At 38.2% G+C, this 16,593-nt stretch overlaps 3 protein-coding genes across 20 annotated transcripts; 1 reads left to right on the forward strand and 2 right to left on the reverse strand.

Moving 5' to 3' along the window:
• Positions 1 to 3,391: 3,391 nt before the first annotated feature.
• Positions 3,392 to 4,852, forward strand: LOC105161248 (putative gamma-glutamylcyclotransferase At3g02910). The gene is made up of 2 exons (XM_020693218.2): positions 3,392 to 4,181; positions 4,289 to 4,852. The coding sequence occupies exon 1, from the start codon at positions 3,396 to 3,398 to the stop codon at positions 4,011 to 4,013; it is 618 nt and encodes a 205-aa protein (XP_020548877.2). The 5' UTR covers positions 3,392 to 3,395; the 3' UTR covers positions 4,014 to 4,181; positions 4,289 to 4,852.
• A 110-nt stretch (positions 4,853 to 4,962) lies between these two features.
• On the reverse strand, positions 4,963 to 13,731 carry LOC105161247 (pentatricopeptide repeat-containing protein At3g20730). Of its 18 annotated transcripts, none has more exons than XM_088879768.1 (10): positions 13,250 to 13,731; positions 12,930 to 13,121; positions 12,775 to 12,833; positions 12,061 to 12,152; positions 9,430 to 11,594; positions 9,155 to 9,314; positions 9,014 to 9,080; positions 8,870 to 8,945; positions 5,576 to 5,632; positions 4,963 to 5,473 (listed from the first exon to the last, which is right to left on the reverse strand). In XM_088879768.1, exons 2-5 carry the CDS (start codon positions 12,983 to 12,985, stop codon positions 9,696 to 9,698), a joined length of 2,106 nt encoding a protein of 701 aa, XP_088735894.1. In that variant the 5' UTR covers positions 12,986 to 13,121; positions 13,250 to 13,731; the 3' UTR covers positions 4,963 to 5,473; positions 5,576 to 5,632; positions 8,870 to 8,945; positions 9,014 to 9,080; positions 9,155 to 9,314; positions 9,430 to 9,695. The 18 variants fall into 18 exon arrangements, with proteins under 18 accessions (XP_088735894.1, XP_088735893.1, XP_088735888.1 ...); XM_088879767.1 differs by having other exon boundaries at positions 9,430 to 9,663; positions 9,736 to 11,594; positions 12,930 to 13,731; XM_088879762.1 differs by adding an exon at positions 5,759 to 5,848 and having other exon boundaries at positions 8,870 to 8,930; positions 12,930 to 13,731.
• A 143-nt stretch (positions 13,732 to 13,874) lies between these two features.
• On the reverse strand, positions 13,875 to 16,321 carry LOC105161249 (protein METHYLENE BLUE SENSITIVITY 1-like). The gene is made up of 2 exons (XM_088879770.1): positions 15,858 to 16,321; positions 13,875 to 14,088 (listed from the first exon to the last, which is right to left on the reverse strand). Exon 1 carries the CDS (start codon positions 16,217 to 16,219, stop codon positions 15,905 to 15,907), a length of 315 nt encoding a protein of 104 aa, XP_088735896.1. The 5' UTR covers positions 16,220 to 16,321; the 3' UTR covers positions 13,875 to 14,088; positions 15,858 to 15,904.
• Between the last annotated feature and the right edge of the window lie 272 nt (positions 16,322 to 16,593).

Here is a 16,593-nt window from a genome sequence, read left to right on the forward strand (position 1 = left end):
TTATCATTTTTCCCGTAAAGCACGTACAGACACAGATTAACACCTATAACAAATACAATATATTAATAGATGACAGAAACGATATAATATTGATTTGAATAAAAATTAATTGGACCAAAGGAGGCGGTGTGATCCAAAAATAAGAAAGAAACGAGAGGCCGGTAACATGTTTGGAAGCCCAAGAGGACCTGGAAAGCGGCTTTGGCGGGTGCCACTCAAAAAACAGATTGAAAAAAAAAGGAGACTGAAGGCATCCCCTTACTTGGACCATGATCAAAGGTCGACAAATATTCGACCCAAAGGGCCCACACACATGACAATCCACTCTCCTACGTGATATCTCGTCAACAATCATATTGGACCACATTAGCCCTAAGAGGATCCCTTCTGGCGGCTGAGACTCCTCACAAATGAGGGGTTTCCCCACCAGATTTATCGTCCTCATCAAGCACGCAATCGAAAATTGTTGGTTTACCATTCTAGTTAATGGAGAACCTTCTGGTTTCTTCAAATCTACTCAAGGCCTTAGACAAGGTGACCCAATTTCCCCTGCTTTATTCATCCTTGCTGCAGAGGCTCTTTCCAGAGGGCTTAATCACCTTTTCTCACAGAATCCTAATATGTTCTATCAGACGGGTTATAAAACTAGAGTGTCTCACCTGGCCTATGCGGATGACTTCATCATTTTCACCAAATGTGAAGAACACTCTTTGACCAAATTGATGCAATTCCTGGAGCTATATGAAGACCAATCTGGCAAAAAAATCAATCATTCCAAAAGTTTCTTTATCCCTGGTAAGAAGGCCAATAATATTGCCCACAGAATCAAATCCATTACAGGCTTCAACCTCAAGTGTCTCCCTATCACCTATCTTGGAGCTCCTCTGCACAAAGGTCATAAGAAGAAAATTCTTTTTGAACCCCTTATTGACAAAATCAGAAACAGGATCAGTGGATGGGAGCACAAACATCTTTCACAAGGGAGTAGACTTCAACTTATTAAAAGTGTTCTTTCCTTTATGCCTGTATATCTTCTTCAAGTTTTGAGCCCTCCTATTGGCACTCTACAGAAAATTGAACAACTTTTTGCTAAATTCTTTTGGGGATCCACTACTGACCACAGAAAAATTCATTGGGTTAAATGGGCTTTCATCTGCTATCCTTGTGAAGAAGGGGGCTTGGGCATCAGAAACATTAGAGATACTGTCACAGCCTTCACTCATAAACTCTGGTGGCGGCTGAGACAAAACAATTCTCTATGGGCCAGCTTCACTATCAGTAGATATTGTAAAAAGTCTACACCTGCCTCTACTAAAGCTAAATCGAAGTACTCTAACATTTGGAGAAGAATTTGTAGCATGAAATCTATCTCTTAGGAGAACATTTTTTGGAGCCTTGGAGCTGGTAATGTATCTTTCTGGTATGATTGCTTGCTCCCTGCAGGCACCCTTCATTCCCTCATACACCCCAACAGAGCGTCTAATGCCCTGGTCAAGAATTTTTGGACCAACCACACTTGGGATATTGATAAATTGAAGGAAGTTGTTCCTCAGCTTATCATGGAGCTTATTTTGCAGACCCCCATTAATCCTCAGCATCAAGATTTTATGAATTGGAAACCATCCCCTCACGGCTCCTTTTCTAATAAATCAGCTCGGGAGATTACTAGAGATCACAAACCTTCCCTACCCATCTTCAAAAATCTCTGGTCCCCCCTCGTCAGGCCTACCATTTCTATCTTCATTTGGAAAGTCCTCCATAACTGGATACCAGTTGACAGCAGACTCAAACAAAAGGGCATCTCTTTGGCCTCTAGATGTGTTTGCTGTTTGAAGGAGGAGGAGACTATCCCTCACCTTTTCCTTCATAACAAGGTTTCCCTTGAAGTATGGAACTTCTTTCCCTCCAAATTTCAACTCAACATTCCAATCAAAGACAATTTTTTCATGATCCTTCAAGCTTGGAGAAGCAATATTTCTAATCAACTTCACATCAGAGATATTCTTCCCCCATTGATCATTTGGTACACTTGGATTTGCAGGAATGCAGCCATATTTGAGGGGGCTCCTTTCAAAGCTAATCGTATCATCTCTCAAACCCTCAATTATCTTCATCTTCTCGGTAAAACCAACCTCATGAGAACTATACACTGGAGAGGGGACAGATCTGTTGCTTCTCTTCTTAAAATTTCTCTCCCGCCTCATAAGATATCATACAAAATCTCTATTGTTAAGTGGATTAAGCCAGATAGGGGATGGTTCAAATTGAACACAGATGGGGCCTCAAAAGGAAATCCAGGTGTGGCAGGAGCAGGTGGAATCATCAGAAATCATCTTGGTCAGGGCGTCTTTGCATTCCAAGAACACCTTAGGCTCATCTCCAACACTGCAGCTGAGTTAAAAGCTACATACAGAGGTGTCAAATTGTGCATTGATAGCAACATTAGAAAAATTTGGGTAGAAACAGATGCCAACATCGCCATCAAGCTCATTTCGTCTCTCCCCCCCCCCAAGGGCCATGGCACCTTCAAAATTTGCTGCAACAAATTAGAGAACTTCTATCCCAAACTGAGTTCAAGATATCACACATTTTTAGAGAGGGTAACCAAGTGGCCGATTACTTTGCTAACCAAGCATGTTTCAATCAACATCTCAGCATTCTATCCCCTGATAATATCACAGGTATTCCTAAAGGTTTGATTAGACTTGACGCATGCTCCTTCCCTGCTATTAGAATTAGAAGTTCTAGTACCTTTAATTTCAGTTAAATTTTTGGTTTTCCAATTAGGGGTACTTCATTACTGTTGTTTCTTTGCTGATACGTGTTGTGACCAATGTCTCTATGGATACCTTTGGCTTGTTACTTCTGCTGTTTTCCTTTGTCTATTTGCTTGTTGTTATATCTTTTGTAGGTTTTTTGAACCCCTTTCACAGGTTTAAAAGCTGCCAGTCATACAAACTTGATCTCCACGTTAATGTTCATTACTTATTCTTTTGGAACATTACACACACTCTAGCTTGGCCTTCTTGTACAGATTTATTTGCAGATGTTGTTCGATTTATGATGTGGTGGGATAACAAAAAGCTTTTTGACTCGCCATAGTTTTACTAATACACCTGTCTTTTGTTGTAAGGGAGTAGTACTCCTCGTTCATTGTTGCTCTATTTGTAAGGGAGTAGTACTCCTCGTTCATTGTTGCTCTATTTGTAAGGGAGTAGTACTCCTTGTTTATGGCTTTGCTAGAAATTTTAGGAAGGTAGCTCTCCCCGCTCTAACTATTTTGTGAATTTTAATATAGAAGGACTGGGGACTCCGAAAAGTTACCCCACCTCTAGGTGGTTTTAATTAAAAAAAAAAAAGAAGTAAGTAAAGACCCAGTATAGATAGATAGATATATGGCAGAGGTGGAGTCGAAGCAACAGAGGCAGCAGCAGTACAGAACACAAGTGAAGCGTCGTGGGAGTTGCATAGAGATGGCGATTGGAGGAGGAGGAGAAGATGGCGTGGCAGGCAATGATGTCACCCTTATCTTTGTGTACGGCACTCTCAAGCGAGGATTCTACAACCACAGGCTCATCGACGACTTGATGCGCACCCGCCACGCCGTCTACCTCGGCCCTCACACCACTGTCCAACCCTTCCCCCTTGTCTGCGGCCCCCACGGCATTCCGTACCTGATCAATCTCCCTGGTTGCGGTCACCGAGTCCTGGGAGAACTCTACTCTGTCTCTTCCGGCCACGCCCGATCCCGCCTCGACGACCTGGAGGGTGTTCACCAAGGCCACTACGAGAGACTGCCCATCGTTGTCGTGGACGGCGGAGAGAGAGTGGTAGAGGTGGAGGCCTATTTTGCTCACCGGGGATTTGGGGAGGCGTTATGGAAGAGGTGCGGTGAGGAGGGACTGAGTGAATTTAGCGTGGAAATGGGGCAAAAGTACGTGAGGAGGGAAGATCGGCCTCCGCATTCTAATTTCATTGGTGATATCCACAAATTCATCTCCGAGGCCAATTGAACTTATGCAATTAATTTAGTTCCTGAATGCAAAATTGATTGTTTATGCAGGAGCTCACTACAATCAATTGGATCCAAGTTATTTCAACTATTAACTGATTTAGTTAAGGATCTTTTATACTGTTTCTACTCCAATGCTGATTAGTTCAAGACCTTCTTGATTAGAATGGTAGGCGTTTATTTTGCTACTTGTTTGTAGTTGAGGAATGAATGTTTGTGCTATTCATCTTCCAACACAAAGTTGAAATTCCGGTTCTTCTTTGTCATATTTATCAGTTCGTATGGTGTATGTGGCATTTGGTTGGTCACCTTAGTAGACTCAGGAGTTATGTGCTACATCTCGATCACTTCTCCATGCCACTTTGAAGCAAAGTAGGATTTCTTGCTTGATCAAAACTAGGCAATGGAAAACAAACAACATTTCGGATTCCAAGTAGATGATGGAGGTCGCTTAGTTTATTGGAGATACCCCAGATGTTAGGTCTTGAATAAAGGAGTTTTCTACACATGCGTCTCACACTTCCAAGTGAATGCCGATATCTACAGGTATTCTTCCCTCATTTGTCGCATTTAACTATGAAGAAGGGCGTACAACTTGTTAGCTCAATTGATGTATTGCCTTTCTTACTAATAAATTTATGTTTTGGTCCATCATCTTACATTGTTTTAACTGATGTCTTTTTTTCTGGTAATATGTTGTTTCCTTTCAATTGTCTCACCATAACATTTAGTCGGCCATTGATTATGCCCTTTTGTTGAGTGCAATGAGAAATCAGAACTTTGAAGAAGTTTATATAGGCTTAGTCCTCTATAATATTTTGACTCGTGTTCTGCCAATAATTAATGTATTATTAAGCTGCACACAGAGATTTACTTAGGTGTAGTATTTCTCTTGGAGGTCTTTGATGTAGTATTCTGAAAGCAGACTCTTTAAACACCACTGATGCTACTTCGTACAATATACACGCCTTGCCATAGTTAGATTTCTGAAATTCAAGTCAAAATTTGGACCTTCGAGTTCATCAACAATATCAGAAAAGGCATTCTGCTCTGAACTCTCACTGATTCAAATGTTAAAAGGTACCAAATGCATAAAAATGACTGACCAGAAAAACCTCAATCTATGAACATCCTCTTTCCTCTTTACAGCGCCTCACCTCATCATATCCTCAATCAAATTTCCTAAGAAGGTGGTTCAATAAATTACCTTGGTTGTTAACGTTTGAGGGCCTCTGAATCCATTGCCTCATTGCACAGAATTCTCAGATACTACTCGGCATAAGACTGCAAGACCATCAGCAAAACCTACTGTATGGGGTCTTTCCAGCACTCTTAAGCTGAAATTCCCACCTCTGAGACCTTCAATTGAGAACCTCTCCTACAGTGATTTCCCGACCATCTCTCAACTGCCCAGCCCGCATTCTGAACTGATGTCCTCCATAGCACTGAGCATCAGGTATCCTATAAAAGTCAAGTGAGAAAGAGTAATTATAGGTGGATCAAAGAGTGACAAAAGAACAAAAATGAAAAAGAAAAACAAAAATATGGGGGACTAACACTCACGGTCCAACTAAAGGTGAAGCTCCCAAGAATAACAACGGAAAATCAGGCTTTTGGAATCTGAGATATAAAAATAAATAAGGCACGACAGATATTTAGTCTATCAGAGAAGGAAGAAATATAATTCTTATGAAAGGAAAAGCAATATAGCATAATAACGAAGATGCAGATAATGACACAACTCACTCCTGGCCTGGGGATCCAAATCAAGTAACTCTGCAACTGAATCAAACCATGCCACGAGCCAAGGATTATCCACCTCAGCTGATGGAGATACTTTTGTATAGCAAGCATGCAATACCAGCAAATAATATCACAAGCACACAGAATTACATAACTCTGTCAATCAAGGAAGTGATGCTAATAATCAGGATACAGAACATACAAGTCCTTACTCAGAACATCCTAATAAAAAGATGTATATAATATATTTGAAGATTCTTGAATAAATCAATAAAGAACAAAATTCAATATATGGTTAATTACTCCCAGCAAATTACAGCATGAGTGCAATTTCTACCAGTGACCAAGAATATGGATAAATTGCATAAAATCCTCTTATTTTAAAAATAATACATACTCTCCCCTACCTTTACTTGACATTAAAGGTGTTAAATTTTTCACTGAATTATCCGTTATACCCTTGTTATGATAGTCATTGATTTTCAATAATTAAAATATGAACCGTCCAGATTTCAAGTAATTTAAAAAATATATTTTTATTTATATATATACTTGTACATATAATATTATATATAATACACAGAGGCGGCGCCAGTGGCCTCCTGGCCCCTTCAGAAGGGAGCGACGCGACGTCGCCTGTCGTCACCCATTCCTCGGCGACCGTTGTCGCCTAGATCTAGGGCTATGGGCACCCCATTACCCGTGGCTAGTGACGAGCGCCGAGGAAGTGGAAAAACGGGGAAGATGCTTTTTTTTCGTTATTTAATTCAGTTAAAATTATGTAATTTTTTCAAATTTTGAAAATAATAAAAATAAAAATGTATTAAATTTTTATTCAAGAACTGTCATTTTAATTTAAATATTATTTACAATAAATAATATGATTTAAATCATATTCTGATATAAATTTTTGATTTTGATATTTGATTAATATATTTTATGAATAAATAGAATTTATTGAAACATATTTAAATAAACTAATAATTCAATTTAGGTAGTATATATTTTGTATAATTGATTTTTATTTATATTTATATAAATATTTATATTTGAAGAGTGATTTTTAGTATATTAAATTTGTTTTGTGTTTTTTAAGTTTCAAATTTTAATTTCAAAAATTTTATATACTTTTTAGGTTTTTTTATATTTAAATTAATATATTTCATAAATAAATATAATTTATTGAAATATATTTGAACTTAATAATAAGTTAAATTAATCAAATATATAATTTATTAATAAATTAATAATATAAATAAATCAATTTAAAATATATAAAAATGTGAAAGAAAGGGACGAAATACACATTTATACATTTAAAGTAACCCTATAAAACCAAAATTGAAGCCCACTAGCACAATAGGTAAAACACTCTCTGTATTTTATAAAACACAGGGGTTGTCATGCAATTTACCCCAAAAATTAAAACTTCCTGCTCATACATATTATTGAAAACAAAAAGAAAAGGAAAGAAAGGCATTAAATAATATTAACATGACGAGGAAGGTAAAGTATAATGCTGATTATCCAAACATACACATAAGAGCGTCAAAAAATCAAGTAAAATGGAATCTCTATTAGAACCAAATCGGTTCTAGGATAACTTATATATTTCTGTGCCCCTTTCGTTGATGGTCTCCCTTTTTGAGTGAATCTATACCGATATTTTTGGTTGATTCAGCGCAATTATAAGTGGAGTTATTATCCTTACAAAGGAATTTGTGGTTCTTTATGTACTTGTAAGAAACTGACGAGCCATTGTGCATATGCTTCCTATGCTTGTTTCTAACTTATATAATTGGCAATTGAATCAACCTCCACTTAACACCAAATACTTTAAGCGTAAGAACATTCAATCAAACAACATCCCAAGTGGAGCCTTTAGTACCAATAAGTCGAAACATGTTTATTCATAAAAGCATGAAATAATTTGGGGGGGGGGGGGGGGGTGAATATAGAAAATCAAAACCTCTCGTGGTTTTAAATCGGTCCTTGGATCACTGGGCAGCTCACAAACAAAGGAATGGTCCCACTTCAGTTCTTCCAGCTTTAACTTAACCCTATTTTGACTAACAGTATCGTCATTATGATTGGTATTATCCAAGGATTGGTTCTTCAAGCCATTGGCAATAGAGTTGACGGTGGTAGCAGCAGTGGTGGACGGAGATAATCATCGTCCATTGACAACACGGTGGAGTGATTGGCATTTGTGATATGAAGAGTTGAAAGAAAATGGAAATTGGAAGACTTGGGCGGAGCGGAAGGGCGGTCTTAAGATGTAAACAGAAAGGAGGAAATGACCCAAGCAGTGAAACCTTAAGTTTCAACAGCCACAGGCAAGACTTTCAGTAACTACATACAAATAAGCTTACAAGTAGACAAAGAGTTAACAAGGAGATAGAAACTTTGGACAAACTGGCTCTAAAGCATTAAACGTGGGCTTAAAATTTAAGAAATTGAGATGGGGATGCGACTGGTCCTACCAATCTCAACTCAAATAGAATTCATAATTTCAGTGATGCAGGATGAATTGGGCTTCAAAGCAAACATGTTTTCGAATGCTTATCTCCTAATATTTTCTCTATTATTTTACATCTTCATCACCAACATTTTATAAGGTACGGAGTGAGGGAACTGCTAATAATATCTGTTCCGTGCAAGGCAACTCTATAGATGAGAACTCGAAACAGGAAAAGCTTACACTCTTTCTACATTTTGGTAGGCAACTTCCTTTTTCTTTTCTATGGTATTTACTAATCCTCATTGGACTTATGTTGTCCCACATATCCTTCAGTTATATATTTATAATGAAATTTCATATTCAGCAAATGAAGATAATAACATTTACTTACAACACCACAACTTGTGTTGCAAAAAAAACCTTTAACCTCTGATTGACAACACAAGACAGAGCTATTATTTGATGCATAATGTTTATAATCATTTTTTCGCTTTGCTGCAAATAACTAAACTTATCATGCCTATTCAACCTAATGAATTTCTAAGGCATTTCGTCCTGATCTGAATCATTAGGCATCTAAAGAGATATAAGTAAGCAAGAAATAAGTAATGTCATAAAAACTACTTTAGTTTCTCAAGAAGTAGTAGGCATACCTCTGGTAAATCAGATGTTGTATTCCCCTTCAAAACAGTTGTATGCAGTTCCCATGTCCAACTATAATTTCCTAAACTGAAGTTGAAATCTGATCACATATATAAATAAATGAATGAGTTGAGTAGATTCAATGTAATTCCCACCTTAAACTCATACATAATGACCCCTTCTTCAGAGCTTTATGTGTAGGCAGGGGAACTGAGGCAAACTCTGAAACATCAAACAAGTTATTATTGACGTCAAAACAATCGCACTTACATAACCAATCAGGAGTCAAAACATACCTCCACAGGTCCAGCACCCCAAAGGAAGAGCAGATTCGACCTTGTGGCACTCCAAATGCACCTGCAGCCATTATCCCCAATCTTTCGTGCTTGGTAATTCATTGAAACAAGTCGTCCAACATCATAGCTAGCCAATTTCCTTTTGCAAATTTCAAGATATCTGTAAAAGAAACAGGGCGGAAAGTAGAGAACGATGCAAAAAGATGAGAGTCGCGTTGGCAAAGAAATCTCCGACTGTGGCAAAAGGAAACGAATAAATTGACGCTCAGAAGTACCTCTCTGATTGCAATGGATCTTAAATTGACATGTTTCAAGGTTGATGCATGTTCAACCCATGTCCATGGAATGCCCATTTTTGTGCAAGGGGAGACGATATTAATCGAGGACTTAGTTACGAAAGCAGCAAGCTGCTTCGCCTTTTACTCATTCGTTCATGCGACATAACATCAATGTTTCCCCACCATTTAAATCAATTAAGGAAGTCCATTCAACAGTGTGACTGGAGAGACCTGTGTCAAATGCAGCAAACACTGATTTTTTGTCAATAGATCCAAGATTGACCAGGAAGTTTTCTAACTTGCCTTTCCTGCATTGAACCCCTAATTTTAGCTGCCTCCTCCCAAATATGGTTTGCTGAATAAGTATTTGATATGAGAAGGTAAGGATCAGCTTCATGTGGCTCAAGTTCAAGCAGTTTCTTGGAGACCCAATTGGTCATCTCAACATTCTTGTGAAGCCAGCAAGAAGATAAATATGCTCTCCAGACTTCTTGCAGATGATGGATCCCATTCTCATAAACAAAATCTTTGATCTCTTTCAAGTGACCTGCTCGGCCAAAAAGATCTACCATGCAAGCGAAATGTTCAATACCAGGTTGGATTCCATAAACATCTATCATCATCCTAAAATACTTGCAGCCCTCTTCTAACAAACCAGCATGGCTACACGCAGTGAGAAGCCCAATAAAACTCACTTCATTCGGTCTAATACCCTCATTTTGCATCAACTCAAATAGCTGTATGGCTTCTTTTCCCCACCCATGCATTGCATAACTTGATATCATAACACTCCAAAGCACTATATTCCTAGTTCGAGTTAGCCTGAAAAATGACCAAGCATCATCCAACTCTCCACATTTGGCGTACATGTCAATCATGGATGAACACAAGATAATATCTTGCGCATGTCCTAATTTAAGTGTACGAGCATGAATCTGCTGACCGAGCTCCAACAAAGCAGTATCAGCACACGCAGTAACAATAGTAGTGAGAGTAAATAGATCCACCTCAAGTTGCTCATGAATCATGGAGCGGAAATATACCATGCCATCTTTTATCATACCATGTTGAACATACCCAGCAATCATTGTGCTCCAAGAAACAGTTCGAGCCATTAAATCATCATGAGATTCCTTAGAACATCTGAGTTGTAATTCTCGGAAAACCATCGAAGCCTTCTCCATTTCCCCACACTTACAGTACATATCAAGAAGTGAAGTGCTTGCAAAATAATCTTCATTTATCCCAATTCGAAGTAGCTGGCAGTGGATCTGCCTCCCTAGTTCCAAACTCTTCAATGAAGATGTCAAAACAAATGATATAGAAAATGTAACTCTGTCAAAAGCAGGTCCAACTTTCACCATCTCATACAGAAGCTCCAGTGCGCACCTGTTGAATCCATGTTGTAAAAGTCCATCAATGATTGTATTCCAAGTCGAAACACTCTTGGTTGGCAACCTCCAGAAAAGACCAAGACTTTGGTCCATCTCACCCTTACTTAAATTTGCAGCCAACACTATGTTCCAAGAAGTAGAATCTTTATCATCCATCAAGCCAAAGAATCTTTTCACATAATCAAACACTCTGAATTTAGCATAAAGATCAAGAACAGCATTGTTCAATGCAATGTCGGCATCAATCCCATTTCTTATCATCCAACCGTGAATTGACTTCCCCATTTGAAGCCCATTATTAACACAAGCACAAGATTTGAGTGCAGTGGACAAAGTGAAGGCATTGGGAGATACAACTCCCTGATTCTGCATCTGAGCAAAGTAATCCAAGGCAATCCTGTGATGCCCGTACCTAGAGAAGCCCGATATGAGAATTGTCCAAGTTCTAACATCTCTTTCAGGGATTTCATCGAACAACTTCCTGGCATGATGTGAATCAGAATTTCTCAAGTAGAGGCTCAAGAGGTAGTTAATAAGATGCAGAGTGCGGGTAGAGCCATTTTTTATGAGAGTGGAGTGACAAGCCTGTGCGTTGAAGTGAGAAAATGTGGAGTAACACACCAAGTGCTTGATTTTATGGTTGGGGTTGATGATGCCTGTCCTGGTTGTACAAAATACCAATCTAGCGGGCAGCGGTCTGTTCTGTTGATGACTGCAGTAGGTGTTCGTCCACACCAAGGGAAAGGTAACCTTTCTCGAAGATCGTTGCTGCAAGTACGACAGATGATATCAAAATGTGTTGCAATTCTTTAGCAAATAAGAACTAGAAGTTAAATGAGCATCAAAGATTTAGCTTGTCCAGAGCATATACAATGGAGCAGGATCGAAGAAGAAAATTGTTTTTTTGTATATACTACTGGTTGCAAATATGTTAGGGAAATACCATCAATAGTTCAATAGCATGGTGTTGCAAATATGTTAGCGAAATACTGTTCAATAGTTCAATAGCATGTGTTTGCGGCTCAAACCAAACACAAGTACATTTTATTTATGTCCTCCATTTGATCACGCAAAGTGTAAATGGCATAGTAAAAGTTGAACCATCACTACCCTATTTTGGTCACACACTTCTTTCATCACTCATCATTCTTCAAGTAAATGGGACTCAATTAAAACAAGCTTTCTGAGCCAATCTGCACCAAGGAACACATTGGAGTAATCTCAAGATACACACCTGAAGCAATAACTCATAGTTTGAGTTAAACAGAAACACACTGAAAGCCCTATGCAACAAATTCTCAGACTTAATCTTCTCCATCAGGTGGCCTGCACAGAGAGAGATTGTTCGATCAAGAATATTTTGCCCAACGATATCTATTTCACAATATGCAAGTTGCAGCAAGCAAAAAGAGAAGAAAAAAGCTATATTTTGGCTAGAAATTCAAACTTCAGAAAGCAGAAACATAATAGAAATATGCAGCTCTTGCACACAATTTGATAATAACATCTGCAAAAGGTGAAAACACACAACTACTGCTCGATAAATTGTAAGTTTTTTCGTATCTTTTACAGGTTAAATTAATACGAAACACTTAAACGGTATCCAATTTTGGGCTTGATCTCATTTTAGGAAGGAAATAGGAAAAGAGAAATAGAACATGAAAAACAATGAGCCATGTCCAAAATACATCCTCTGAAAAGTTTCTCCAGTTTTTCTTGACATTCCCACAATAAATAAGAGTAGCAAAGAAAATAAAAAGTGATTCAAGAGCAGCTATATTTGAAGATTTGGGAAAGAAAAAGGCAAATAAGGGATTGTGAGCAGCCCCTTATTTGAGATAAAACTGTAAAGAGCAACTAATCCAAACTCTCTAAGAAGTACAAATTTGCAGTCAGTTGGATGATGGAAGTAATGAAAAGAAAGCTCCCGCTACCGCTCCGCACTTACGAGAATTGTATTTGGTATCATGGCCGACGACCTGATCATTGACATCAACCAATATGCATCTGCAGGCAGAGAGGTAAAACGTTTAAGTAGCATGCCGGTCGTCTATTATAAGCAATAACTCTGAGAAAAAGAAGGCGGGGGTGGGGGTGACAAACTCGTGTTCAAACAAGAGGCGTCTGTGGACAGCGTCCATGGCGGTGACATCAGTCATGATTGAGTTGGAGGGAGAAGCGGTGAAGGACGAACGATAGGAAGAAGAAACGCGGAGAGAAGGAAAGAGCCTTGGGGCGGCGGAAGAAGAGGAGGAGGCGGACGAGGCCGCTGCAGCGAACGAGCGGATGCCATAGCTGGTGGTGGTGACCGACATTTTTATTATTATTATTATTATCATTATTAGCTGAGCTTAAAAACTACCCAAAAAGAAAGAATTGAGAAGTGTAAATTTAAGTGTGGGAGATATGCCGCCACTGCAAACCTTCTTCGGATGGAGTCTCCGCCGCCCGCCACCGCTCATCTTCTTCAATCTCTCTACTCTCTACTCTGTTTGCAAGACTCATTTGCACTCCCCCACTCATGCCGTCTATACCATTTACTCTATTCCTATTCTAAGAGTAGTACATATTTGGATTTGAACACAAGTAATTTTAAATATTGAATGGATCTGCAATTTTACTAAAAGTAGCTCAAAATCCTACATAAGAAAATGGGATGGGATGGGAGTTGGTACAAATATCTATGAACACATTAATTAATTGGGTTATTACCTCCCTCCACCCTCCAATATTATTACTCAAAACGACTATAATTAATTAATTAATTGATGATATATTATAGATCACGTAATGGATGGATGGATGGATGGAGGGAGAAGATGAGAATTTAGATATAAAAATGTCGTAAATTCTCCACTGGAGCTCTCTCGCTCATTCTGTCGCTGCCCACCTATTTGTTTCTCAATTATCCTCACTCTTGTCATCAACATCTGGGTAGGACAACTAAACACCACAAACTTGCCCTTTAATGCAAAAACATTGCTGCTACACACGCACACAAACACACGAACCTTAATAACAACACCAGAGAAAAATACAAACTATATGTGTGACAACACAGAACTTGGTAAATTTTTTTATCTAACATTCATATCATATTTAAATAACATCTATATCAAGGTAATAAATACTGATATCAATATATACAATCATTAAAAACTAAAATATTTCTGGAAACTCATTCTTGAATTTTTTTTTGTATACGACACCCTCATTCGCCTACTCCAGCTCCAAGCTCGTGCTTCACTCCATAGCATAATACCTGGGTACAAGGAATTCAATCCAAATCCCCAATAAGTTTTATCCCAAGATAATGAGGTTTCAGAGCATCACAAAAATAGTGATATTTCCTGTGTTGCCAAGTTAATAATATCCTAAAATGAGTGGGCATGGGCATGTAGAAAAGATGTCCATCACAATGATTTCAAGAACCATCATTACAGCACTAAGTGGAAGAAAAAGGACAAGAAGAATATGCACAGTCACTGCGGTTTTAGAGAACCATCACTAGAATTCCTAAAGAAAAGAGATAGACAATAGATGTGTATCATATAAATATGACATCATCAATTCTTCACCAAGCTTAAGTACTAGCACTTGGTGTTCGCAAGTGAACAAATTTAGCTCTTCCATATGCATCAATGCTATTAACTAATTCCACTATTACCACCTGATGTGATTACATGTGCCGTGTGGAGATGCAAAAACTATCTTGATTTTAACTTCTTACTGTGAGCAGATACATACAATAGCTACACCAACCAAGTATCAATGCTTCCAATTAAGTAAATCAATTTTCTGGGAATTACCAAGAAGAGAGCCTATTATAAATGTATAGATATAACCAATATAGTGAAGAAATAACTCATGTTTAAGCCAATGAATAGCAAACAAGTCTAAAAGTATGTAGAAGACAACCAAGTAACCAGGGACAAGTACCACAATGTAAGACTTCTTATTACAGCTCACATAGGATGCAGTTATGCAACTAATGGGAAGGCAAATAAAAGAAATCTTGCTCCAGCATTTATACAAATGTCATTGCCCAAGAATCCCTAGACCTAAATTCCCAATCAAAATCATTCACAAATACCAAATACTCGACTTTCGATCCTAAACACTTTGACACCACCATATCAGCAAAGTGAAATATTCAAAACAAGTCAGGGATAGAACACAGATGCAACTAAAGAATATAAGTGTATCCTCTAATATGCAGTTAGCTAACAAGGATTAGGCAGGTAAGTTGTCAATTTACTAAGAAATGGATTCAGACATACTCTTATCAAAGATCACATATCTTTACTGTGAGTCTCCCGATTCATCTGAAACCATAATGTAGATACTTTGACAGTATTTAGACCCACTCTGACCCAATAAATCTATTTTGCAGTAGAATTTGACATGAACAAAGCTTTATTCGATCAATTTAAGCCTATAATTCGTGTAACAAAAATATAACACCACAGGGCATCACAAAGAGTCACTTATTCACCACCAAGCTATAACTATAGTCACACTGGCCTTCAGATAATAGTAGACTGGTTAAAAGTACTTTACATTATTAACTAACAATATGAAAGAAACTCCACCAGATAAGAGCATCTTTCAGATAGTTTTTAAGAGAACATAGGCAATGCGATCAGATATACAATAAATAAATTAAGTCAGTAATATGCGACATGACGTACGAATTTGTAAAAAGTGATTCAGTTAGGATGGCTCCTTTCAAGTCCCACTAAAAAGTGCAGAGCTCCAGGTTTTCCCAAAAGCACAATAAGGCATTAATACCTGATGTGTTGTTAAGATTGAGCCAAAAAATAGCAATACCCAATAGCACAAAGACACATATAGAGCGCCAACTTTTACCAACTAAGACAATTAGTACTAATCCATATCCATAATGATAGACAACAGGCAGAAATCAAAGAAACACAGAGAACGCAGTCTGCTAAATTATTGTAGATATTAGGGAGGACAGAACAACAGGAGCAGCATGATCCCTATTTTTTCGTTTTTTTTTTCCGTTACCTAATGAATGGAAGAATAGAGAGAGAGGGGGGGAAGGGATCGACTTTTCACTTCTTCAAGCTGCCGCGGACTCCGGGCTTAGGCTTGGAGGATTCGGGGACGACGGTGGCGTGAAGATTGTTGAGCCTGGAGTCATCAAAAGGAATCTTGGGATGGCGAGCGTCGTGGTGGATCTGCATGGATTTGATATCAGGTGCAGTGATTTTGCAGTGGGGGCACTCGAGCTTGGCATGACCGCCCTTATCCTGGCCGGTGCGATCAGCGAGGCCGGCCTTACCACCACCGCGGTTGGTGGTGGCGGCGTCAACTTTGGCAGCAATCTCCTTGGCGGTATGTTTCTTGGGTTTAGCTTTTCCAGTCATGGCGGATTTGGGTGTTGAATTTGGGAGAGAAAAGGAATACAAGGAGAGAGGGAGACGGACACTGGAAGAACAACACAAACCCTACTCCACCCAAACCCAATATATTATTATTAAACATCAACTTATCAAATGAGAATTTTTTATTAATAATTATTACATATATTCCTAATAAAATTTAGGGTGAAAATATTTTGCAACCCTAAAGTATACCACGTTTATATATTACTCCCTAAATTAAAAAAAAAAATCTTCAATTACCCCCTAAATTAAAAAAAAAATCTTTGTGATAATTTTTTAAATTAAATAAAAATGGATAAAAATACCCTTGACTATTAATAATATGTTATATTCATACCAATTAATTTGACTTCAAT

Source organism: Sesamum indicum, linkage group LG4 (assembly GCF_026168435.1).
Source record: "Sesamum indicum cultivar Baizhima isolate 11 linkage group LG4, ASM2616843v1, whole genome shotgun sequence".
Taxonomy (NCBI): Eukaryota; Viridiplantae; Streptophyta; class Magnoliopsida; order Lamiales; family Pedaliaceae; genus Sesamum; species Sesamum indicum.

Bases quoted from the DNA above. Each gene is read 5' to 3' on its own strand.
- LOC105161248 (XM_020693218.2), top strand. From the start codon at position 3,396: ATGGCAGAGGTGGAGTCGAAGCAACAGAGGCAGCAGCAGTACAGAACA.
- LOC105161247 (XM_088879765.1), bottom strand. From the start codon at position 13,165: ATGATAATAATAATAATAATAAAAATGTCGGTCACCACCACCAGCTAT. The intron at 12,153-12,774 runs GTAAGTGCGGAG...CTCTCTGTGCAG, and splicing joins TGATACCAAATACAATTCTC to GCCACCTGATGGAGAAGATT. The intron at 11,595-12,060 runs GTGTGTATCTTG...TCGTACTTGCAG, and splicing joins ACTATGAGTTATTGCTTCAG to CAACGATCTTCGAGAAAGGT.
- LOC105161249 (XM_088879770.1), bottom strand. From the start codon at position 16,219: ATGACTGGAAAAGCTAAACCCAAGAAACATACCGCCAAGGAGATTGCT.